The following is a 25,317-nucleotide window of genomic DNA, read 5'->3' as shown; positions in this document are numbered from 1 at the left end:
GCCCTTGAGGTCCTCTTTTGAACATAATAAGACCCTGCTGGATCAGGCCAGTGGCCCATCTAGTCCGGCATCCTGTTCTCACAGTGGCCAACCAAATGCCTGTGGGAAACTTGCAGGAGCAGTGCCAGAGCACGAGAGCCCTCTCCCCTCCTCTTGAGGTTTCCAGCGACTGATATTCAGAAGCATTGCTGCCTTGTAGCCCTCAATAGCCCCCTCCTCCATGAATTTGTCCAATCCTCTTTGAAAGCCACCCACATTGGTGGCCATTCCTGCCTCCTGTGGGAAAGTGTTTCATACTTTAACTATATGCCAGAAGCCTGTCTTTTATCTGTCCTGATTCTTCCAACGTTCAACTTCGTTGGACACCCACAAGTTCTAGTGCTGTGGGATAAGAGCCTTCCTCTATCCAATTTCTCTGCACCATGCCTCATTTGATACACTACTATGGTGCCACCTCTTCCCCGCCTTTTCTCTAAGCTAGAAATAATAATAATAATAATAATAATAATAATAATAATACCCCGCCCATCTGGCTGGGTTTCCCCAGCCACTCTGGGCGGCTTCCAACAGAACACTAAAATACAATAACCTATTAAACATTAAAAGCATCCCTAACAGGGCTGCCTTCAGATGTCTTCTAAAAGTTTGGTAGAAAGTCCCAAATGCTGCTACCTTTCCTTATGTGGAGGGTCTTTGCACCCCCCGATCGTTTGGGCTCGCCTTTTCTGAGCCCCTTTTCATGACTCAGCTGACCTCTTTGAGCTTGCTTCCCTCCACTCCATAGCTGCCTCATCTAAGACCCGGGAGATAAACAGAGAGAGAGAGAGAGAGAGAGAGAGAGAGAGAGAGGCATAATCAATATTGCTACTGTACTAAGTCCGGAAACAGAATGCAAATGATCGAGCCCTGTGCCTGTGATTCCGGGAAATATTTCTCCCGGTTCTTTCCCTTTGAAAAGGCTTAATGAGACGGCAACACGGACAAGTCCAAAAGCCGCATAATTGCTTTTGGATGGATTGCCTAAGAGAGTGCATCACATGGGCAATCAGAGCGGAACGTGACATTACACAACAGCCTGCCACTTGGCTGACCTGTGTGTGTGTGTGTGTGTGTGTGTGTGTGTAACCCTTGCCAAATGTCTCAGGCTCAGGCTGATAGCCCAATTTCTTCTCTTCATGCGCATTTGCTAGATGGATGCATTTGTTCAGAGCAGGGATGGGGATCCTCTGGCCCAGATCATGCCCACCTGCATGTCATAGGTGATGTCAGGCGTGGGGCCAGGAGAGAGGCAGGAGCCTTAAAGTGCACTCCTAGCTGTGCACTGGCAAGAGCTGGCTCTATCAACTGATGGGCAATGAAACTGAAACCTCAGGAACGTCAACGCCTCCAAAAGCACCTTGAGCATTTTAAAGCATCTGCAAGCACCACATGGCACTTTGAAGTCCCATTTTTCAAAAGTAGCCTCACCCAGAGCACATCACAATAGTCCAAGCAGGGTGCAACTAACACTTGTATCACAGCGGGTAAAGGTAAAAGGTAAAGGATCCCTGGATGGTTAAGTCCAATCAAAGGCGACTATGGGGTTGCAGCGCTCATCTCGCTTCAGGCTGAGGGAGCTGTTGTTTGTCCACAGACAGCTTTCTGGGTCATGTGGCCAACAGGACTAATTAAATAATAATAATAATAATAATAATAATAATAATAATAATAATAATAATGGTTTATTTCTACCCTGCCCATCTGACTAAACTGTTTCTGGTGCAACAGAATGCCATGACGGAAGCCAGAGTGCACAGAAACACCATTTACTTTTCCGCCACAGTAGTACCTATTTATCTAGTTGCACTGGCATGCTTGTGAACTGTTAGGTTGGCAGGAGCTGGGACTGAGCAACGGGAGCTCACCCCATTGCAGGGATTCAAACTGCTAACCTTCTGATTGGCATGTCCAAGAGGCTCAGTGGTTTAGACCACAGTGCTACACACGTCCCTAATATCACTATATCACTGATATATCATATTTGTATCACTGCATGTTCTTATTAACTACACAGCACTCTCCCACCCCAGAAAATATTCTTATTAATGATTTCTGTCACTTCAAATGGATGACTTGCAGTTTCTGTGGATGGACTGTGACATTGTAGGTGTGTGTGTGTATGTTAAATATTAAAAAGGCTCTTACTAGCCCCAGATCTGCTTAGATTCCAAGGCTCAAAGTGCTTTCCAAAGGGGCTGGGATCAAGACTCACAGTTGCAAGTGTGATAAATGAAATGAGCAGTGCAAATTCTTGAAGGCCAAGCAAGAGATGGCAATGTTCAATGTTGCCATCTTTTGAAGAAAGCTGGGGGTGACAATAAAGCTCTCCCCCCACTCTCTCTATCCTAACAGTCATCATTCCCAGCCTTCTGAGGAGCAACTCTGCAACTTTGCAACGCAGGACTGACGAGAGCCGGTTGCTAAGGTTCCTTGAGCACTGCCCCTTGGCACTCTTCCTGGTTCCCTCCTCCAAATAAACTTTGCTCGCACAGCTGAGGGTGGCAGGAACTTTCTGCGAGAGAGAAACTCCTCTGGAACGGGAGAGAGAAGCTCATTGTTTCCTGGGGAGTCCAGATTGTGAGGTACCTCTTCAGTGGTGGACGTGGCCACTTGGGATGGATGTGGGGACGGGGGATCCTCATGGGCTGAATTTCCTAGCTGGGCAGTGGGTGAGGGAAGAATAGCCTGTGCTTCTAGTTATTTGTGTACTGATGTGGCCAGAATTTTAAAACAACTGATTTTAGAGAAGTGGAGAACTCATTTCCTTAGTAGGGAAACAAAAGATTTGCAGGGAAATGTTGTTTGGCTTGAAAAGGGAGTGCCAGGCAGATACTAAATGCTGTGGAAGGAATTATGTTCCCCAAGGTCCAGGATCATAGCTGTCAACTTTTCCCTTTCCTTTCGAGGAATCTTATTCGGAATCAGTGGCGTAGCGTGGGTTGTCAGCACCCGGGGCAAGGCAAATAATTTGCACCCCCTAACCCGTGGATTTGCGCCCCCTAACCCATGGATTTGCGCCCCCTAACCCTAACCCCCAGATGTTGCGCCCGGTGCGCCCAGCCCCCCCTGCACCCCCCACGCTATGCCACTGTTCGGAATAAGGGAATTTCCCTTAAAAAAGGGAAAAGTTGACAGCTATGTCCAGGGTGCCAGGTGAGGATAGAAGTTCCAGGCTGCATATGAACCATAAAATTTAAAGCATGTGACTTCCCCCAAAGAATCCTAGGAATTGTAGTTTCTTGGGGCCTTGGGGGAATTGTAGCTCTGTTTGGGGCAAGCTACGGTTCCCAGGATTCTTTAGACGGGCAAGTAATGTGCTTGAAACGTATGACTTGTACGCAGTATGAGTCTAACATTAGGTGGTGGCGTGTCTGGCTTTTTAGAGGCCTGTCCTCTACTTGCAAGAGTCCTTTGCTAGAAGGACTGTGGTCCAAGGCTGGTTTAAAGGTAGAGAACCCTTAGGAGGAGATCAGGCAGGGTAGACCTGCTTGATGTCTCCCATCAATAGTTAGCCCCACCAGAGCAACAGACTCATCACTCTGACACATGGGGCATCTATCTGGTCACAAGTCTTCCCCACTGTGGTGTGATGTACAGTGGTACCTCGGGTTACAGACGCTTCAGGTTACAGACGCTTCAGGTTACAGACTCCACTAACCCAGAAATAGTGCTTCCGGTTAAGAACTTTCCTTCAGGATGAGAACAGAAATTGCATGATGGCAGTGGGAGGCCCCATTAGCTAATGTGGTCCTCAGGTTAAGAACGGACCTCTGGAAGGAAATAAGTTCTTAACCCGAGGTACCACTGTATTGTTAAATTATAGCATTTACTTGAGATTGTAAGAAGGGCCTGCAGGATCAGGCCAATGGCTCATCTAGTCCAGCATCCTGTTCTCACAGTGGCCAAACAGACGCCTGTGGGAAACTGTAAACAGCACCTGAGTACAATAGCCCTCTTCCCTCCTGTGGCTGCCAGCAACTGGCATTCAGAAGCATTGCTGCCTCTGACCATGGAGGCAGAACAGAGCCACTTTGACTAGTAGCCGTCAATAGCCTTGTCCTCCATGCATTTGTTTAATCCTCTTTTAAGGTAAAGGTAAAGGGACCCCTGACCGCTAGGTCCATTGCGGACGCCTCTGGGGTTGTGGCGCTCATCTCGCTTTATTGGCCAAGGGAGCCAGCGTACAGCTTCTGGGTCATGTGGCCAGCATGACTAAGCCGCTTCTGGTGAACCAGAGCAGCCCACTGAAATGCCGTTGACCTTCCCACCGGAGCGGTACCCACAGTGGTACCTCAGGTTACAGACGCTTCAGGTTACAGACACTTCAGGTTACAGACTCCACTAACCCAGAAATAGTACCTCGGGTTAAGAACTTTGCTTCAGGATGAGAACAGAAATCGCTCGGCGGCTGTGCAGCACAGCAGCAGGAGGCCCCATTAGCTAAAGTGGTACCTCAGGTTAAGAACAGTTTCAGGTTAAGAACGGACCTCTGGAACGAATTAAGTTCTTAACCTGAGGTACCACTGTATTTATCTACTTGCACTTGACGTGCTTTCGAACTGCTAGGTTGGCAGGAACTGGGACCAAACAACGGTAGCTCACCCCATTGTGGGGATTCGAACCGCCGACCTTCTGATCGGCGAGCCTTAGGCTCTGTGGTTTAGACCACAGTGCCACCAGCGTCCTCTTTTAAAGCTGTCCAAATTGGTGGCCCCTTCCAAATTTGCATTGGATGTGTGCTTGCAGAGTGCCGGAACACGGGAAGCTGTCCTATGCAGATCCTGAGCGTTGGTCCAGATAGCTTAGTATTGCCTGCACGGACTGGCAGTGGTTCTCCAAGGTTTCAAGAAGGGGGTCTCTCCTGGAGATGCTTGGGATTTAACCTGGGAACTTTCCCATCACTGTCTTTCATCTTCGTTGACAATGGAAGGCTGGTGGGCAAAAGTGGTTCATTGCAGCAGCTGAGAAGCTTATGCAGCAAAGTGCTTGGAGGAGGTGCAGGATATGAGAACCTTATGGCAACCTGGGAGCCTTTTATAACATTTAGCGTTAGACAAAGTGGCAATTTAATACCTCTGGAGTCCCAGAAGTCTTTTGGGAAAGATTTATTGCCACTGCTACTTTCATCGCTATCTAAGGACACATGATCTATGCCATATATTTAAAGCACTATTAGGCTACTTTAACAGTCACAGAGAATCCCGGGAACTGTAGTTTGTTGCAGGTCCTGGGAACTGTAAGGTCTGTGAGGTCAGCACCCGTAACAAACTACAGATCCCAGAATTCTTGGGTGGTGGTGGGGAACCATGACTATTAAATAGTGCTTTAAACATATTGCATAGATGTGACCTTAGTTACTTTCCTGCCTTTAGTAATCTAGATCTTTTGAATTTGCAAATAACAGGGATTGTTTTGTTGTTTTAATAAATTTAAATTCAGTTTTTAAAATAAATCAATCAATATTGGGAAGGAGTGCATTGGAATTCTGGCTAGGACAATCCGAAGGTGTCTTATACTGAACCAGGCCATTGGCTTTCCAGGATTTCTTCTTGGGTTGTTAGTTGCACAGGCTGACACAGCTGTGTCTCTCTCAGTGCGTAAAGACCAGACCTTGATAAGAGCTTGCAGATCTATTCACAGTCCTTAGCCCGGCTGCTGTGGTTTTGCTCTGCCTCCACGGTTGCAGGCAGTAACGCTTTTGAACATCAGTTATCAGAAGCCACAGGAGGGGAGAGGGCTCTTGTGCTCAGGTCTTGCTTGCAGGCTTCCCAAGAGGTATTTGGGTGGCCCCTGTGAGAACAGGATGCTGGACTAGGTGGGCACTGGCCTGATCCAGGAGGGATCTTCCTTTGATCTTATGTTTGAAGGCCAGAGCAGTTTCAACAATGAGTCCAATTCACCAATGGTGTAGTAAGCTCTCCATTGGTGGAGATCGTCACACACTCAACTGTGCTTGGCAAACAACAACAACAACAACAATTTATTATTTATACTCTGCCCATCTGGCTGGGTTTCCCCAGCTACTCTGGGCAGCTCCCAACAGAATATTAAAATTAAAAACATGATAAAAAATAAAGCATTAAAAACTTCCCTAAACAAGGCTGCCTTCAGATGTCTTCTAAAAGTCAGATAGTTGTTTATTTCCTTGACATCTGATGGGAGGGCGTTTCACAGGGCAGACGCCACCACCAAGAAGGCCCTCTGCCTGGTTCCCTATAACTTCGCTTCTCACGGTGAAGGAGCCTCCAGAAGGCCCTTGGAGCTGGACCTCAGTGTCTGGGCTGAACAATGGGGGTGGAGATTCTCCTTCAGGTATACTGGGCCGAGGCCGTTTAGGGCTTTAAAAGTCAGCACCAACATTTTGAATTGTGCTTGGAAACGTACCGGGAACCAATGCACTAGGTCTTTTATTTCCATCACCAAACATTCCAGCTAACCTCCATCTCTCCACTTCTGTGTTTTAGGCAATCTCCATGACAGCAGCAGGGGACCATTTTGGTGGCAGGGATGGAAAACCATTCCACGTTGTGACGCCTGTCCTGGAGAGCATCGCCCTTTCCGAAGCTGCAGGCACCAAAGTCTATATGAAGATGGAGAATGTCCAACCCGCGGGTTCCTTCAAAATCCGGGGCATTGGCTACTTTTGCCAACAGGTGAGTGGCTGCCAAGTACCCTGGAGGTTCCTTTGTGGAAGAACAGCAGCTTGGACCATGGGCAGCTCCCCAATACAAAACAGCTGATCTTTAAAAAAATCAACCAACAAGGCAATGTGGTGTAGTGGTTAGAGTTTTTGGCTACAAGCTGGGAGACCAGGGTTCAAATTCTCACTCAGCCATGAAGCTCACTGGGTGAACAACTCATTTATTATTTATACCCCGCCCATCTGGCTGGACTTCCCCAGCCACTCTGGGCGGCTTCCAACAAAATATTAAAATACAATAATGCATCAAACATTAAAAGCTTCCCTAAACAGGATAAAATGGGGGACTGTGTGTTGGCAGGTAGAGAACCACATGCCACAGGAAAGAGGGGATAAAAAGGTACCAAATAAGTGCAGAAATAAATAATAAACTACGTAAGAGAGTCACAAATATGGGGATCTAACCCTGTAATGGTCCAGGATAACAAACTCTGACCCATATCTGCTCAGGCAACACTGTTACAGGGCTTAATAACACACGGCACACTGTGCTCATTTGCAAGCATATCTTCCAACCTGATGTATATTATCACAGTAACACAATGTCCTATCTGCATAACACAAACAGAACATGCCAAAATAAAATAAAATAAAAGGACACATTTTTGGCTCAGAAATGGCAACATTCAGAAACCAGGGGAAGAAAAAAAAGGGGGGAAAGGTGAAAAAAGAAACCAGAGGAAGGTCGTTTAAGTCACCCAGGAGGAGAAACTGGGCTCAGCCCTAGAACCACAGAAACTGTGGAGCTGTAAGGGACCCAAGGGTCATCTAGTCCAACCCTCTGCAGTGCAGGGATCACTGCTGTCATTTCATCTAAATAGGGAGCTCCCTGTGCTTCTAATAATACTCTCCAAGTTTCCATATGGCATTCTCCTCCAGATCAATGCATTCTCACACCTTCCCCTCTCTCAGCCTGAACTCCCTCTCCTGTTCATTTCAGGTTGCCAAAAAGGGCTGCCAACACCTGGTTTGTTCGTCAGGTAAGTAAATATCCATGTGCCTTTTCGGTCCTTCTTTCAACATCCTTTTTTTAATAATAATTTTTATTAATTTTAACATATTAATTATCATACATACAACAAAACTTCACATCTTATACAATCTTTTTGGGCTTCCATCAGCACTTCTGATGATCCACCATTCTTATCATTTCTTAAATTCATATTGCCTTTAATTATCTTAACTAACAATTCTCCTTTTTATCCATTGTTGCAATAATTCAAATAATTCACCTCACAAAACTTCTTGCAAACCTACAAATGTAATCTGATCATCACAATTACTTTTCAAATAGTCTGTAAATTTACACCAGTCTTCTGTGAATCTCTGATCCCACCAGTTTCGAATTCTTCCTGTTAATTTATCTAATTCTGCATAGTCCACGGTCCTTCTTTCAACTTCCAATGTTTTTCTTGTAATTGTCAGGAAAGCCCAAACAACGCCCTGTGTGTGACTTAGTTATTCCTCTTGACCTTGATTCAGTTTGTATGGTGTATTCAGAGGGCCTGCCCTGCCATTAGGCAAAATGAGATGACTCCAAACTCAGGTGGCAGATGCAGATGTGGTGGTGGTTGTGCAGCCCCCTGTATATTCCTCCCAATCACCCTGACCCATCTGCACTATACATTTAAGGCAGTATCACCTCACAATAAACAGTCATGGCTTCCCCCAAAGAATCCTGGGAACTGTAGTTTGTTAAGTGCGCTGAGAGTCATTAGGAAGCCATATTCCCCACCCAGAGGTACAATTCCCAAAGTGGTTTAACAGCCAATCCCTCTTCCCAGAGAACTCTGGGAATTGCAGCTCCGTGAGAGAGTTCCCGTAATTCTTTGAGGGAAGCCATCACTATTCAAAGAGAGATCTTATAACAGAAATCACTGAGTTAAAGCTGGACCAAAAGTCCAGAGGTAGCATTATTATCAATTTACATTGGGGTGAAAGGTTTGCAGCCTATGAAGGACTTGCTCACAAATTTATTGACAGCTGCACAAATTATGATAGCTAGGAAGTCAAAGGGGCAAGCAGAATATAAAATGGAAGAATGGTATAAAGAGGTGTGGGGTATAGCTAGTAAATGATAAATTAACATGTGCCATTGATGTAAGACGGGGAATACGCAGGAGAAATGATTTTGAGGAGATATGGAAGGAGTTTGTAGAATTTGTACTGTTAAAATGGAAAGGGGTCAAACCATCGCAAGAGGTGTTGAAATTTTGGGAGGTTGGATAGTTACAATGGCATGGTCTCGGTGACGGGGTGCACATTTTTATTCTTATTTATTTATTTATTTATTATTATTACTTTGTCAAAAAATAAAAAAGAGGTATATCTTAGTGTAAAATGGGGTCATATCCTCCCTTGGCATGATGAAGGGTGAGGAATGGGCAGCAATGTGTGTGCCACATGCCCCCTAAGCTAGTCTGGGGTCCTCAGGGACAACATAGGCTTCTCTCCTGTGGCCAGTATTGAAGGTACCCTGTGTTGCACTGTACTTCAACTCTGGCAGAAATGTTTTCCTCTTCCCTGCTGCCACTCATTCCTCGCAGGTGGCAACGCTGGACTTGCTGCAGCGTATGCTGCCCAAAAACTTGGCATACCTGCCACCATCATCGTCCATGGAAGTACTCCACTGTCAACGGTGAATAAACTAAAGAAGTTTGGTGCAGAGGTGGAGATCTTTGGAAAGGTGAGTGGAGGAATGTGTGCCGAATGCTTCTGAATCACGGATAAGGTTGGAGCAGACCTGGTGCCACCGCCGGGCACACTTGGGCAGTTGCCAGTGCCCAGGCACACTGAGAGGGCCCATCCCTGATGCCTAACCTGGGTGACAGGGGGACCCAGTGAAGGAAGAAGCCATCCAGGACAATGGCCATAGGTCCCCTCATCCACGGAGCTGGTTCTGAATTGGATGATGATGATGAAGATAATAATAATATTTTTTATTTATACCCCGCCCTCCCTAGCCAAGGCCGGGCTCAGGGCGGCTAACAAGCAATAATAAAAACAAGTTGAATGAATACAATTTAAAAACAAAATTAAAATACAACATTAAAATATTGAAACATTAAAATATTAAAATGTAGCCTCATCGCAGGAGGAGAAAGGAAAAGAAAAAAGAAAGAGGGGGAGGGAATCAAATTGGCTCCAAGCCAAAGGCCAGGTGGAACAACTCTGTCTTACAGGCCCTGCGGAAAGAAATCAGATCCTGCAGGGCCCTGGTCTCATGAGACAGAGTGTTCCACCAGGCCAGAGCCAGAGTTGAAAAGGCCCTGGCTCTGGTTGAGGCTAATCTAACTTCCTTAGGGCCCGGGACCTCTAGGATGTTGCTATTTATGGACCTTAAGGTCCTCCGTGGGGCATACCGGGAGAGGCGGTCCCGGAGGTACGAGGGTCCTAGGCCGTGAAGGGCTTTAAAGGTCAAAACCAGCACCTTAAATCTGACCCTGTACTCCACCGGGAGTCAGTGCAGCTGGAAAAGCACTGGGTGGATATGCTCCTATGGCAGAGACCCCGTGAGGAGCCTCGCTGCATCATTCTGCACCCGCTGGAGTTTCTGGGACAGCTTTAAGGGCAGCCCCGCGTAGAGCGAATTGCAGCAGTCAAGCCTAGAGGTGACCGTCGCATGGATCACTGTGGCCAGGTCAAGGTCTCCTCTCATTTCAGTGGAGGTCTTCCTGTTTCTTGTTCCAGCAGGTGTGGGATGATACTGAAGAAAGAGCCAAGAAGCTTGCTGAAGCTGACGGCTGGGTCAAGATCCACCCTTTTGACCACCCATTGGTGTGGTAAGGTCCTTGGGAAGTAAATTTTGGGAGAAAATCCCCTTTGGGGGCCCAATACAGAGGCTCACGCCAGATTCCTAATTAGTCAGACTTTATTCAGTACAGTGGTCCCTTGGTTCTAAACTTAATCTGTTCTGGAAGTCCGTTCGAAAACCAAAGCTTTCCAAAAACCAAGTGTGCTTTCCCGTAGAAAGTAATGCAAAACGGATTAATCCGTTCCAAACTTTTAAAAACAACCCCTAAAACAGCAATTTAACATGAAGTTTACTATCTAACGAGACCATTGATCCATAAAATGAAAGCAATAAACAATGTATTGCAGTCACACAATCAATCAATCAATCAATCAATCAATCAGTAGCTCAACTGGATTTCACACAGTCACAGAAACAAAACAAAACAAAAAAGAGCCACAAAAACAAGAACACAAAATAAATAGCAAAAACAGACAGACCCCAGCGTAACACTTGAAACGGAAGTGTGGTACTCAAAACAGAATTGTGGCACTCAAATTGGAAGTGTAACACTCAAAAAGGAGCACGTTCGGTTTCCCAAAAAAGTTCGCAAACCAGAACGCTTACTTCCTGGTTTGCAGTGTTTGGGTTCCAAGTTCTAGTTACAGGTAGGTAGCCGTGTTGGTCTGCTATAGTCGAAACAAAATAAAAAAATTCCTTCTAGTAGCACCTTAGAGATCAACTAAGTTTGTTATTGGTATGAGCTTTTGTGTGCGTGCACACTTCTTCAAATGCACTGAAACAGAAGTCACCAGACCCTTATATATAGTGAGAGGGTGGGGAGGGTGGGTTCCAAGTTGTTTGAGTTCCAAGGTGTTTGAGAACCAAGGTACCACTGTAACTCATTCCTGGAAAGAGTCCAAAGGAGTCTGTGAGAGCAGTCCCATTAGCACACACTCTGCATAGGAATAAATACATCATATTGGCTGTTTATTCTCTAGCCAATCCCCTTCTGCCACCCCAGCACCTCATCATCTCTTCATCCAACCACAGTCCTTAAAAACACTTGCGCAACCCAAGTTTTTTGCTTTGCATGAAGAGTCCTCCTTGTACCTTATTTGGACTTGATTTTCACTCTGTCAGATAGGTTCCTCCTAAACTGGTTCTTACCCGTTTTGTATTTAGGATGCACTCTTGTGTACCTGAAACTGACCTCACCGATAATGTGTTTTGCAGAATTTCCACCTCAGAATCCATAAGAGGTTGTTGTGTACTGGGCTCTCTGTCAAGTAGATGGGGCTCTCCACACCCATCTAACTCAAGAGTCCTTGTTGGGGACATAGAGTTGTGCCCTTTCCACCTACTGCTGGGGCCCAGTTGGTCCAATTTCCATTGGTTCCAAAACAAATGAGGAACAAATGGGTAGAAAGGGTCGTGCTTTATGTCCTTGCTGTTTGAGCTCATTCATTCTTCATTTCCCCTAAATGCTATATTTTGTTGTGATCAGCACCTTGGAGAGGGACCTAGGGGCAAGTTTCAGGACCATGGACAGCGATCCTTAAGCTAAGGTACAAGATACAAGTTGTCTCAGCACTGCCCTGGAACACCAGGAAGATTTTTATAACCTGCCTTGGGCGGAAGATACTTGGGGACAGGGAGCAGTGGCAAGGTGTCTGAGGATGGAACTGTGTGTGCCATGTGGATTCCACTGCACTCCCTTAAATACGTTTCTGTCCTCAGGGATGCAGCAAGTCCCCTATGAAGCCTTTAGGACTTTTTAGTTTGAAGGAAAGGCAAGTAAGATGCAACATGTTAGAAGATAGAAAGTGGACAGAGAATTTTTCTGCCTGTCTCATAACACTAGAACTCCTGGACATCCAATGAAACTGAATGTTGGAAGATTCAGGATAGTACCTCTTTATGTAGAGCATAGTTAAGCTATGGAGCTGGCTCACACAGAAGCAGTGATGGCCATCAACTTGGATGGTTTTAAAAGAGGATTGGACCAGTTAATGGAGAAGGCTATAAATGGGTATTAGTGTTGGTGGTGTGCTTTGTCTCTACTGTCAGAGACAATAATGCTTCTGAATATCAGTTGCTTGAAACCACAGGAGATGAGAGTATTCTTGTGCTCAAACCTGTCTTGTGGGATTCTCACAGACATCTGGTTGGCCACTCTGAGAACAGGATGCTAGACAAGATGGCTCATTGGCTTCATCCAGTAGGCTCCTCTTTTGTTCTTAGCTGTCCCATCACCAAACAAGATTTATCTACCAGTCTAGTCAGCTTCTGCCTGCACAAAGCCCTCTTCTCCTTGCCTCCAACAGCAAAATGTCTTGGGCCGCCCATGACTCAGAGCATCCTTCCCACAAATGTCAGTCTCTCAAAGATGTCTCTTCTCCACACAGGAAGGGCCATAGCACTATTATCAAGGAGCTGAAGGACTCCCTGGATTCCAAGCCAGGAGCTATTGTGCTCGCTGTGGGCGGAGGTGGGCTGCTGTGTGGGGTGGTGTCTGGTCTGCAAGAGGTGGGCTGGCAGGATGTGCCCGTCATCGCCGTGGAGACAAGAGGTGCTGACAGCTACAACGCAGCCCTCAAAGCAGGACGGCTCGTCACTCTGCCTGACATAACCAGGTGAGTTGTGTGCACTGGAGATGGCAGCAACCCCAGCTTGAAGGAAAGAGCTTCGGTATTGAGACGAAATGTTCTCCTTCTTTCTTCTCCTCCCTTAAAAAAAATGAGTTTGGACTCCTGAAAACTTCAGGGTTATCCTGAGCATGCTGGTGCTTCCTTGTTGTCCCCCGGGGTCCCTGTTTTGGGTTTACCTGTTAGCACTCCCCACCTAAGTTTGCCAGTAAAGGGACTTCTCCATCTCACTTCATAGAATTTCAGAGTTGGAAGGGTCCCTGAGGATCATCTAGTCTAGCCCCCTGCAATGCAGGAATATGCAGTTGTCCCGTACAGGGATCAAACCTGCAATCTTGGCATTCTCAGCACCATGCTCTAACCAACTGAGCTATCTAAGCTAATCTTCCTCCTCTACCTCCTCCTGTTTTTCTAGCTGTGGTACAAAATGTAGAGCTGGTTCCAATAAGTTACCTTGCTGAAGCAAAGCAGGATCTGTGTCTCTTCAGTGCCTCAGTGGAGACCTCCTGGAAACCCTTGTTATACTATCTAGAGTTCCATCCTGGAAAAGGGTTGTTTGTTTGTTTGTTTGTTTGTTTGCTTGCTTGCTTGTTTGTTTCTAGCATCCATACCCAGCCAAAAAGTCTCCCAGAATGTAGAATCACAGAGCTGCAAAGTTGGAAGGGACCACAGGGGTCATCTAGTCCAACTCCCTGCAATGCAGGAATCTTTTGCCCAGTGTGGGGTTCGAACCCATGATCCTCAGTTTAAGAGTCTTGTGCTCTACCAACTGAGCTATATGACAATCAGTTAAACGAGACAGCTCTCTCTGCCCACAAACTTACAATTAAAACAACAACAACCCACATCACACAAGGGGAAAGGGGCAGGGTGTGTGGAGAGGGGGCTGGAATCAAACTTGGGCAACAATTCTTGAACAGTTGTTATAATGTATGGGTAGGCAAACTAAAGGGGGACGCAGGTGGCGCTGTGGGTAAAACCTCAGCGCCTAGGGCTTGCCGATCGAAAGGTCGGTGGTTCGAATCCCTGTGGCGGGGTGCGCTCCCGTCGTTCGGTCCCAGCGCCTGCCAACCTAGCAGTTCGAAAGCACCCCTGGGTGCAAGTAGATAAATAGGGACTGCTTACTAGCGGGAAGGTAAACGGCGTTTCCGTGTGCGGCTCTGGCTCTGGCCCTGGCTCTGGCTCTGGCCCTGGCCAGAGCAGCGATGTCACGCTGGCCACGTGACCCGGAAGTGTCTCCGGACAGCGCTGGCCCCTGGCCTCTTGAGTGAGATGGGCGCACAACCCCAGAGTCTGGCAAGACTGGCCCGTACAGGCAGGGGTACCTTTACCTTTACCTTAGGCAAACTAAGGCCTGGGGAATGGATCCAGCCCAATCGCCTTCTCAGTTTGGCCCATGGATGGTCCGGGAATCAGCATGTTTTACATGAGTAGAATGTGTGCTTTTATTTAAAATGCGTCTCTGGGTTATTTGTGAGGCATAGGAATTTGTTCATATATTTTTTCAAAATATAGTCCGCCTCCCCCCACAAGGTCTGAGGGATGGTGGACCTGCCCATGGCTGAAAAAGTTTGGTGACCCCTGTTATAATGAGCAACTGATGCAGTTCAGGGGCAGGAGGTACCCAATGCAGCAGGTCTTTTAGTGAAGCTGATAGGATGAGCCCCACTTCCCACATTTCCCACTGAGGCAGCATGAGGGAATGCCTGCCTTCAGCTGGCAGCTGAGGGGATTGGAGTCCCAGTGGTCTGTCAGAAGAGTTTGGATTTGATATCCCGCTTTATCACTACCTGAAGGAGTCTCAAAGTGGCTAACAATCTCCTTTCCCTTCCTCCCCCACAACAAACACTCTGTGAGGTGAGTGGGGCTGAGAGACTTCAAAGAAGTGTGACTGGCCCAAGGTCACCCAGCAGCTGCATGTGGAGGAGCGAGGAAGCGAACCCGGTTCACCAGATTACGAGTCCACTGCTCTTAACTATACTACACTGGCTCGTCACACTGTCACATCACAGATGATGATGATGGTGGTGGTGATGGCAATGATTTGTATACCACTCATACCTGTAGGTCTCAGGGTGGTTACAACATAAAATCACAACATAAAAACACAAAACACATAATCAAAACAGAAACAAAAACAACCCAATAACCCCTCACCAACACATTTTTAAAGGACATTGGATGCCAATCAACCAAAGAGGAACATTTTTGCCTGACAGGCACCTAAAGTTGTATAATGAAGGCGCCAGGCAGACCTCCCTGGGGAGAGCATTCCACAGACAGGGAGCCACTGCAGAAAAGGCCCTGTTCTCGTGTTGCCACCCTCTGGACCTCTCGAGGAGGAGGCACACGAGGACAGGCTTCAGATGATGATCTCAGGGCCTGAGAAGTTTTTATTAAAGCTTTTTGTGATACAATACGTACAAACAAATAAACAAGGGAAAGTACATATTGTGTCTCAAATTTCAATTCATAGAGTCTCCCCCCCCCCCCGACTAACTCATGACTCCTACCCTCCCACCTTCCCTGGGCATGGGTGCAAACCTACCTTGCTCTTTACTGTCCATTCTGCAGTGTGGCCATGTGCCTGGGAGCCAAGACAGTGGCACAGAGGGCTCTGGATTGTGCCCGCGAGTGTTGCATCGTCTCTCATGTGCTAGATGATGTGGAAGCGGTGAAAGCCATTGAGCAGTTCCTGGGTGAGTTTTCAAGGGTGTCGCAGACAGTGATTCCCCCCCCTGTGGTTCTGATGAAAGTTGCCACCCCAGACAATTCATATTAACTTTATTTTATTTTTAAATCACTGACCACACTTGCACGCTCCACATTTAATGCAATGCTAACCCTGAAACACTGGAAGCATAGAGCTGTGGTGAAGGCAGGCAACTGGTAGGCAGACAGCTCCCTCTAGTGGCTTGTAGGAGTTCTCATTTTATACTGCATCAGACAGTCTGTCATTAGAGATAGTCAGTGTTGGTCTGCCATAGTTAAAACAAAAAAAATTATCTGAAGAAGTGTGCATGCACACGAAAGCTCATACCAAGAACTAACTTAGTTGGTCTTTAAGGTGCTACTGGAAGGAATTTTTTTTGTTCTGTCAGTAAAGATCATAGAGATAATTCATAGGTTCCCAAACCTTTTCAGGCCACTGTCCCTTTGCTTTCATAAACTCATCCCCAGTGCCCCCCAACCTTCCCCTACAAAAAGGCATTATTCAGAACAGAATGAGTGGATATAACAATTTTGTTGTTTAGTCGTTTAGTCGTGTCCAACTCTTCGTGACCCCATGGACCAGAGCACGTCAGGCACTCCTGTCTTCCACTGCCTCCCACAGTTTGGTCAAACTCATGTTCATGGATATAACAATAAATAAAACCAATTAACAGATCCTCCTGGGATTTGGGATCAGGGCAGCTGGTCAGGAGCTGCTTCTGCTATTTATTTGGTTTTTCAGATTAAAATTTTACAGTCACATATTCAACATACAACATAAAAACAAGATTCCAAAGAATCTCCTGGACTTCTTTCCTCCCCTTTGTGAGTTCTATTGTTAATCATTTCCTCCTGCATCTTTTATGATAATCCAAATCTTTTACCTCTCCATTGTGTCCAAAATTCACAATTAAACTACAAGTGTCATTCCAATCCTACTAATGATTTTAACTGTTTACGATGGTTTTTAAGATAAATTATAATTTCCCCCCTTTCCTTATTAAAATGTTGGTCTTCCTGGTCTCTGATTCTTCCGGTCATTTTAGCCATTTCGGCATAATCCATTATTTTCATCTGCTATTCTTCTCTGGAAGGGAGTTTATCTTCTTTCCATCTCTGGGCCAATAACATCCACGCAGCTGTGGTCACATACATAAATAGTCTTTTCTGCTCCCGTGGGATTTCAGCACCTAGTATTCCTTCGGGTTTTTTTTTTATAGAAAAGGTTATTTTAAACATTTTTTCCAACTCATTATACAGTCATACCTCGAGTTGAATGTGCTTCGGGTTGAGCGCAATCGAGTTGCGCTCCGCGGCAACCCGGAAGTAACAGAGCACGTTACTTCTGGGTTTCGCCGCTCGCGCATGCGCAGACATCGTGCGCATGCGCGGAAGCGGCGAAATGCGAGCCACGCACGCGCAGACCCCCTGTCTTGTGTTCCATTCGGGATGTGAATGGTGCTCCGGAACGGATCCCGTTCGCATCCCGAGGTACCACTGTATATCTTTTCCCAAAATTCTTACATTTCCACCACATATGCTAAAAGGTGCCTTATTTTTCCTCACTCTACCAGCATACATTTGACCTTGTTTTATACATTTTTGTTAATTTACTGGGGGTTAAATACCAACGATACATCATTTTCACTTGCTCCCTTATTTCTCATCCCTTTCCAGATGACGAGCGCATGTTGGTGGAGCCTGCCTGTGCTGCCACCCTGGCTTTCCTCTACTCAGGCTGCCTCCAGCAGCTGCAGGAAGAGGGGCGGCTGAGCCGGCAACTGGACTCCATTGTCGTTATTGTCTGCGGTGGGAGTGCCATCCACGCCAAGGAGCTCCGGGCCTTGAAGAACAAGCTAGGGATGGAGTGAAGGAGGACAGCTCTTGACATGCTGGCAAATGAACATATCGCTGGCCAGGATATATTTTTTAGTGTGCTTAGAGCAGGAGTGGGGAAGCTTTTCCAGCCTGAGGGCCACCTTTCCTTCTGGGCAGCCTCGCAGGGGCCACGTAGCAGTGGTGGTGGCAGAGTCAAAATCGGGGAGAGCAAGGGAAGCAAACGTTCCCTTTGCACAGGGGGCTATTTTCTACACACACGCACACGCACACAAACACACACACGCACGCACGCACACGCACACACACACACCTCTATCCTCCATCCAGGCATGCAGGGAAAAGGCATTATTAGTGCTCAAATGCATTTTCCACCAATGCCAAGTATATTGGGTGGTGGTCTTCCCTCTCCCAGAGCTACAATCCCTAGAGTTCCCTGTGAAGCAGGATTTGTTTGTACAACCACACAAAGCAATAGAGGTCTTCTCACAATTCTTGGCATCCTTAACAAACTACAGTTCCCATTATTCTTTAGGACTGGGGAAGCCCTGACTGTTTAAAGCAGTATGGTCCTGCCTTTATATGTATAGTGCAGACAAGCCTCTTGGGTTTGCTGATAGGAAGGTCGGCAGTTCAAATCCCCACAATGGGGTGAGCTCCCATTGCTCTGTCCCTGCTCCTGCCAACCTAGCAGTTCGAAAGCATACCAGTGCAAGTAGATAAATAGGTACCGCTGCGGCGGGAAGGTAAATGGCATTTCTGTGCACTCTGGCACTCGTCACAGTCCTCCGTGTGCCAGTAGTAGTTTAGTCATGCTGGCCACATGACCTGGAAAACTGTCTGTGGACAAAAGCCGGCTGCCTTGGCTTGGTTGAGTGCCGCAACCATAGCTGTCAACCTTCCCTTTTTTTGCGAGAAATTCCCTTATTCTAGCGCCATTTCCTGCTGCTTCCCGCTGTTATCCCAGATTGTTAGATATCCCGTAGACTGTCCCCAGGACAGGTGAGGCTGCTGATCCCTTATTTTCAAGGCTGCTGATCCCTTATTTTCAAATCTGAAAGTTGACAGCTATGGCTGCAACCCCATAGTCGCCTTTGAGCGGACTTAACTGTCCTGGGGTCCTTTACCTTTTACCTTTACTTTTAGTGCAGACTCTTGAGAGGCAAAATGTACAAGTACCATTCTTTTCAATTCTCTGTGTAGGTGAGAAACCAGCCAGCTCCCCTCTTTCAGTGTTCTAAGTCCCCCACTACCTACCCCACCATAAATCTTCCCGAGGATGCCCATGAATGGTTCAAAATGGCAGATATTGGCTAAACGTTGGGGGAGGCTTCCTTAACAGTAGGAAATGTGCAGAAGTATAACAGCTTGCCTCAAGAGCATGGGTCAGCAAACCTTTTCAGCAGGGGGCTGGTCCACTGTCCCTCAGACCTTGTGGGGGGCCAGACTATATTTTTTTTGGGGGGGGGGGAAATATGAACAAATCCCTATGCCCCACAAATAACCCAGACATGCATTTTAAATAAAAGTACACACATTCTACTCATGTAAAAACACCAGGCAGGCTCCACAAATAACCCAGAGATGCATTTGAAATAAAAGGACACATTCTGCTCATGTAAAAACACGCTGATTCCTGGACCATCTGCAGGCTGGATTTAGAAGGCGATTGGGCCGGATCCGGCCTGTGGGCCTTAGTTTGCCTATCCATGCTCAAGAGGTTGGGAAGCGATCTGTTAGAGTTGCTGTTGTGGCTTCTTGCGTCACAGACCCTGCATTGGGCTGGTGTGTGTGTGGACCAGCTCACCGCAGGGCTCCCTTCCATCTTGACAATTATTTCATAAGTATATGATTCCAGTGACTTACCTTGCAGGGTTGGGGTGAGGATGAAGAAGGTGACCAGATGTTGTAGAAACCATTGCTGCAAATAAAAACCAGCTACTTCTAATCTGTCCTGCATGTGACCTTTTTTTTGGGGGGGGTGTAACAATTTCTTTTTGCATGGTTTGAACAGGGTATAGATGCACTCTCCACATGCAGCAAAATGAAGCACTGGCGTTCTGGATCCCTTCAGACTGCATGAGTGTGGCAGGGTGGGGAGATTTGACAAAGCTCCCTGCAAATTGTTGTTGTTGTTGTTAGAATTTGTATACCACCCTATACCTGGAGGTCTCAGAACAGTTCACAGAACAAAATCAAAATATATAATCAGAATAAAAATAACAACCCAATAACCCAAACTGCTACTACCACTATCCTTATCAGGGTCGGCTCAACTATTAGGCAAAGTGAGGCATTAGCCTCAGGCAGCATATCCTAGTGAGCAGGGGACTGCAGTCCTCTGTTCCTCCTCAACCCCTTGCCCATTCTCTTCCATTGTGTGTGCCTTGCACCCCCTAAGCTAGCCTGCTGCCCTCAGGCATAGAGGTGGCTGATGATCTCCCATTGCCAGTGCTGGAGTCAGCTTCCAGTCCAGTGAATTTCTGTATTGTGTGCCTCAGGCAGCAAAACATCTTAGGCCATCCCTTAGCACTACTTTCTTTACTGCAACACGTTAGAGAGAGGGGGATTTTCATCCAGGCAGCTGTGCTAACTTTCTGCTTGAAAACACCAAGGTTACATGTTTGATCCTCGTATGGGGCAGCTACATAGTCCTGTGTTCAAGGGGTTGGACTAGACGATGTGCAGGGTCCCTTCCAACACTACAATTCTGTGATTCTAATAATTCCCTGGCTATGCTAGCTTCCTATTTCAAGGGCTTCCCTTAAGGGAAGGGCTGAGGCACATTAGCAGAGCATCTGCCTTGCATGCAGAAATTCCCAAATTCAATCTGCAGCATCTCCTGTCTGAAAAGCCTGGAGAGCTCCTGCCAGTCAGAGTAGACAATACTGAGCTAGATGAATCAGTGGCCTGGCTCTGTATAAGGCAGCTTCCAAAGGAAGCTTAGGGACGTGGGTGGTGCTGTGGGTTAAACCACAGAGCCTAGGACTTGCCGATCAGAAGGTCGGTGGTTTAAATCCCCGTGACGGGGTGAGCTCCCGTTGCTCAGTCCCTGCTCCAGCCAACCTAGCTGTTTGAAAGCACGCCAAAGTGCAAGTAGATAAATAGGTACCACTCTGGCGGGAAGGTAAACAGCATTTCCGTGCGCTGCTCTGGTTCACCAGAAGCGGCTTAGTCATGCTGGCCACGTGACCCAGAAGCTGTCTGCGGACAAATGCTGGCTCCCTCGGCCCATAGAGCGAGATGAGCGCCGCAACCCCAGAGTTGGTCACGACTGGACCTAATGGTCAGGGGTACCTTTACCTTTAAAGGAAGCTTAGTATCGGAGCTTCTCTGTTTTGCATGCAGAAGTTCCCATTCCAGGCATCGCCAGGTAGAACTGAGACTCCCTGCCTGAAACTGACTCTGCCAGTCAGTGTAGACAGCACTGAGCCAGATGGACCAACTCAGGAAAGCCATCTCCCTGTTTCTGGGTTGATTAATTCTTTCCTTCGCTGTCTTTCATGGGGGGAATTCACCCCTACACCTGCACAATTTTGCTATAAGGTGCCTCTTATTAGGAACCCCTGAAGAGCCTCTCAGGTTGAAGCATCAGGGCTCCCCATTGTTCCAAGGAAAGCTCGGTCGGCTCCTCTTCCCCCTCCCCTCTTGCCTTCCGGATCTTTGCCTCCCCTGGATGAATCACAGCTTGCTCACTCTCACCTGTTTGCAAGCCCTCCATTGTGTAGGGGTGTGAAACTGATCTCCGCCCAGCAGCTGCGTCCCGTCGCATTCGGTGCAGAGCTCGTGGGGTGGCGGGCGGGTGTTGTTCCTCGTTGCGCCATGCTTGGCCAGGCAGATGTCATTTTCACACAGGCTAGCAGGGAAAAGCACACAAAGTGCATGTGTGTGTGTTTGCGCGCAACAAGGGAGAAAGAACGTGCCGCATCCAGGGGTCAGTCAGTCCATTTCGATTTCTCTCCGCCTCTTATTTCCCCAGCCTTAAATTCAGTTCTCCACATTTGCACCTTAAGTTTCAAATTTATTTATTTATTTATTTATTTATTTATTTATTTATTTTAAAAGGCCTCGTGGAAATACATCAAGCTTTTAGTGCAAATTTCTCCTGATAGTTGCATTTGTATGTGTAATGTTGCCAAATATGCACATTTATTTTTTTGCAAGGCAATTGCCCCCTAAAATAACGACAACAAGGATAACAGCCGCAACAGCAACAACTCACCCTTCACCCTAAGGTCCCAGTAATTACAACAATAATTACAAAATGATTAAAGCACAGCTGCCAGTTTGTTCCCAGCCCCAAGCCTCAGCTACATTGGCAAAGAAAAAACACTTTATATGCATTGTATATGCATTATAACACTGTGACACCAGAAGGCGCTGTGGAGTTCCATTTTTGCCAACCTGATTTATCATACAAAGTTTGCAACATGCTTCTTTGATGTGTCTAGATGCAACCCTAGTTCAAGGTGCTCACATTGTTAGTGTTTAAAGCCCCAAGTCACTCAGGACCCTAATATCTGAAAGATCCCTTCCTTCCCTTACAGACCCTCTCAAGTGCTGAGTTCAGCATTTCTCTAATGAAACTAGGGATGTCCCATTCTATAATGATAATTTACTATTTATACTCCACCCCTCTGACTGGGTTGCCCCAGCCGCTCTGGGCAGCTTTCAACATACAGTGGTATCTCAGGTTAAAAAAGCTTCGGGTTACAAACTCCGCTAACCCAGAAGTAGTTGCTCTGGGTTGCAAACTTTGCCCCAGGATGAGAACGGAAATCGTGCGCCTGCAGCGGGAGGTCTCATTAGCAAAAATGCGCCTCAGGTTAAGAATGATTTCAGGTTAAGAACAGACCTCCAGAATGAATTAAGTTCATAACCCAAGGTACCACTGTACATTAAAACATAAGAACACATTAAACATTAAAAAAAAACCCTGTCCCTATACAGGATTGCCTTCAGATGACTTGGGGGTTGGATAACTCCATACCCTCCAACATTTCTCCAATGAAAATAGGGACATCCTAAGGAAGAGTGGGACATTCCTGGATCAAATTAGAAATTGGGATGGCTTCTGTAAACCAGGGACATCCCTGGAAAATAGGGACACTTGGAAGGCCTGTGAGGGTGAAGAGCAATGTGCGTTTATATGTGTGTGTTTAAAGCACCTTACAATGACAGAAATAAGATGGGACCAAAAATATACATTTCAAGTGTCAAAGGGGTGAGTCTTCAGGAATAGCTAAAATGTCTGTTTCCCTAATATTTACGTTCATATGCAGACATTGTTCTCGAAGGGTGTGATGCACTACACTGGTGTGGCAGGAGAGGAGAGCAAGTGTAGCTGGAAGATTCAAGGACAGTGAAAGGAACATATAAACATTTCAGTATAGTATAATATAGTATACACCCATACCCCCACTCACCCCCCACACCGTACTTTCCTATGTATTAGATGAGGATTTCTTATTTTAAAAAATTTATTTAAAAATTGGGGATCGTCTTATACATGGATAGGGCATAGGGAGGACGTGGGATTGGTTGCTGTTGCAAGCCGGAGATTGTCAGTGGCTATTGGCTGTGTTATTGTTTGCGGTGGCAAGGGCTGGTGTTGATTGGCTGTCGCTGTGTCAGGTGGCCAGGTGATTGGTGGCTTCTGCCGGCGAGGGGACAGATGACAGGCTGGTTTTGCGGCGTGTGCAAGTGGCAGCGCTGGTCATGCGTTTGAGCGTTTTTCGGCACCCCCCACAAAAGTTCAACAACTCTGGGCAATCTCCCCCCAAATAGGAGGCATCTTATACACGGGGGTGTGTTATACACGAAAAAATATGGTGTGTGTATGTGTATACACACACACACACAACCAGAAACAGTATCCATGCCTCTCTTCAAGACCGTTGGCTTTTCTCCTGCAGTTTTCCATGACATATTGTTGTCAAAAGGGATTTTAAAAGGTAAAGGTAAAGGTACCCCTGCCCGTACGGGCCAGTCTTGACAGACTCTGGGGTTGTGCGCCCATCTCACTTAAGAGGCCAGGGGCCAGCGCTGTCCGGAGACACTTCCGGGTCACGTGGCCAGAGTGACATTGCTGCTCTGGCCAGGGCCAGAGCCGCACACGGAAACGCCGTTTACCTTCCCGCTGGTAAGCGGTCCCTATTTATCTACTTGCACCCGGAGGTGCTTTCGAACTGCTAGGTTGGCAGGCGCTGGGACCGAGCAGCGGGAGCTCACCCCGCCGCAGGGATTCGAACCGCCGACCTTTCGATCGGCAAGTCCTAGGCGCTGAGGCTTTAACCCACAGCGCCACCTGCGTCCCCTCAAAAGGGATTTTAAGCTCTGACAAATATGAAAGAGCAGAAAAGAGAAAGGCTTCTTGTGTTAATGAGGAGATGAGAGTGTGTCTGTCTCCAGTTAGACCTAATATAAATGAGATTAACTGGGGAAAGCAAATTCACGCCTCCCTTTGAGTTTTTATAGATACTTAAGGTACATGTGTAAGAGGCTCGCTTATAATTACATTTTGGGAACGATTCATGCTCTTCGTTGTTGTATACTTTCCGGAAGTCCCATGAGTATATTATAAAGTAGTTGTGTTCTGTGTTATAAAGCCAGCACTGCTAGTTGTTGTTTCGTTTGGTTTTCCGATATACCGTATTTTTTGCTCTATAAGACTCACTTTTTCCCTCCTAAAAAGTAAGAGGGAATGTGTATGCGTCTTATGGAGCGAATGCAGGCTGCGCAGCTATCCCAGAAGCCAGAACTCAAAAGGGATTGCTGCTTTCACTGCGCAGCGATCCCTCTTGCTGTTCTGGCTTCTGAGATTCAGAATATTTTTTTTCTTGTTTTCCTCCTCCAAAAACTAGTTGCGTCTTGTGGTCTGGTGCGTCTTATAGAGCGAAAAATATGGTATTTCTTATCAATAAAAGAAATTGGTGTGGCACAAGCAAACTTTTGTTCTGAAAGTGTGACCCAGAGAGATAGGAAAAAGAGAGAAAGAACAATTGCCCTAGTTACAGTGTATGCAATTTTGTACACATTACCGGTACTTTGTTAGAGAACTGGATTTCAAAATTCAGGGAAGTTTGAATTTTGTTGTTTCGTTTTGCCTACTGCTCCCCCAATCCAGTTAAAGCCCTGATCCACCGCACTCTGATACAGGATGACCCAGGGTAACCCTGACCTAAATCAGAGCCCCCAACTGAATCGGGAGCCTTGCACAGTCTTTAATTAAGGTTTAAAACTCTAATAAAACCTGTGGGTGGGAGGCGGCGAGAAACAGGAGACTCAACAGGTTTCTTGCCTCCATCTGCTTCTCCCCTGCTCTCTTCTGCCCACTGTTTTGCCAGCCCCATATTGCCCCCAGGTAGCTCCGAGCCAACCCATGGCAATTCAGGTCTGCTTCAACCTGCTCCAAGTCAAACCAAATGGGTCCATTTCAGTTCAGGATCTGGGATTCAGCCAGAGTGCCGGTGCACAGCCCTAGGTGAATTTTATGTAAACAGCGACACTGGATCTGCTACCAGATGCAGATAAAAAGGGTGGCTCTTGGTGATGTCAAAGATCAAGGGGCAAAAGGACCAAATTCTCTGCCAGGGAGAATTTGGATGGGTGAGTTTGAGGGACCTGAGTTGAAGAAAACTCAGGAGACA

At 46.8% G+C, this 25,317-nt stretch overlaps 1 protein-coding gene across 1 annotated transcript; it reads left to right on the top strand.

Moving 5' to 3' along the window:
* The first annotated feature begins 2,444 nt into the window (after window positions 1-2,444).
* Window positions 2,445-19,616, top strand: SDSL (serine dehydratase like). Its single transcript, XM_083717590.1, has 8 exons — window positions 2,445-2,621; window positions 6,504-6,692; window positions 7,680-7,719; window positions 9,286-9,425; window positions 10,433-10,521; window positions 12,881-13,108; window positions 15,695-15,819; window positions 17,510-19,616. The coding sequence occupies exons 2-8, from the start codon at window positions 6,513-6,515 to the stop codon at window positions 17,701-17,703; spliced, it is 996 nt and encodes a 331-aa protein (XP_083573716.1). The 5' UTR covers window positions 2,445-2,621; window positions 6,504-6,512; the 3' UTR covers window positions 17,704-19,616.
* Window positions 19,617-25,317: the final 5,701 nt, after the last annotated feature.

Source organism: Podarcis gaigeae (genome assembly GCF_964106915.1).
Source record: "Podarcis gaigeae genome assembly, chromosome: 16".
Lineage (NCBI taxonomy): Eukaryota > Metazoa > Chordata > Lepidosauria > Squamata > Lacertidae > Podarcis > Podarcis gaigeae.
Note: the sequence above shows the minus strand (reverse complement) of the source record. Positions and strands in the feature narration are given on the sequence as shown.

Bases quoted from the DNA above. Each gene is read 5' to 3' on its own strand.
- SDSL (XM_083717590.1), top strand. From the start codon at position 6,513: ATGACAGCAGCAGGGGACCATTTTGGTGGCAGGGATGGAAAACCATTC. The intron at 9,426-10,432 runs GTGAGTGGAGGA...TTGTTCCAGCAG, and splicing joins AGGTGGAGATCTTTGGAAAG to GTGTGGGATGATACTGAAGA. The intron at 10,522-12,880 runs GTAAGGTCCTTG...TTCTCCACACAG, and splicing joins TTTGACCACCCATTGGTGTG to GAAGGGCCATAGCACTATTA.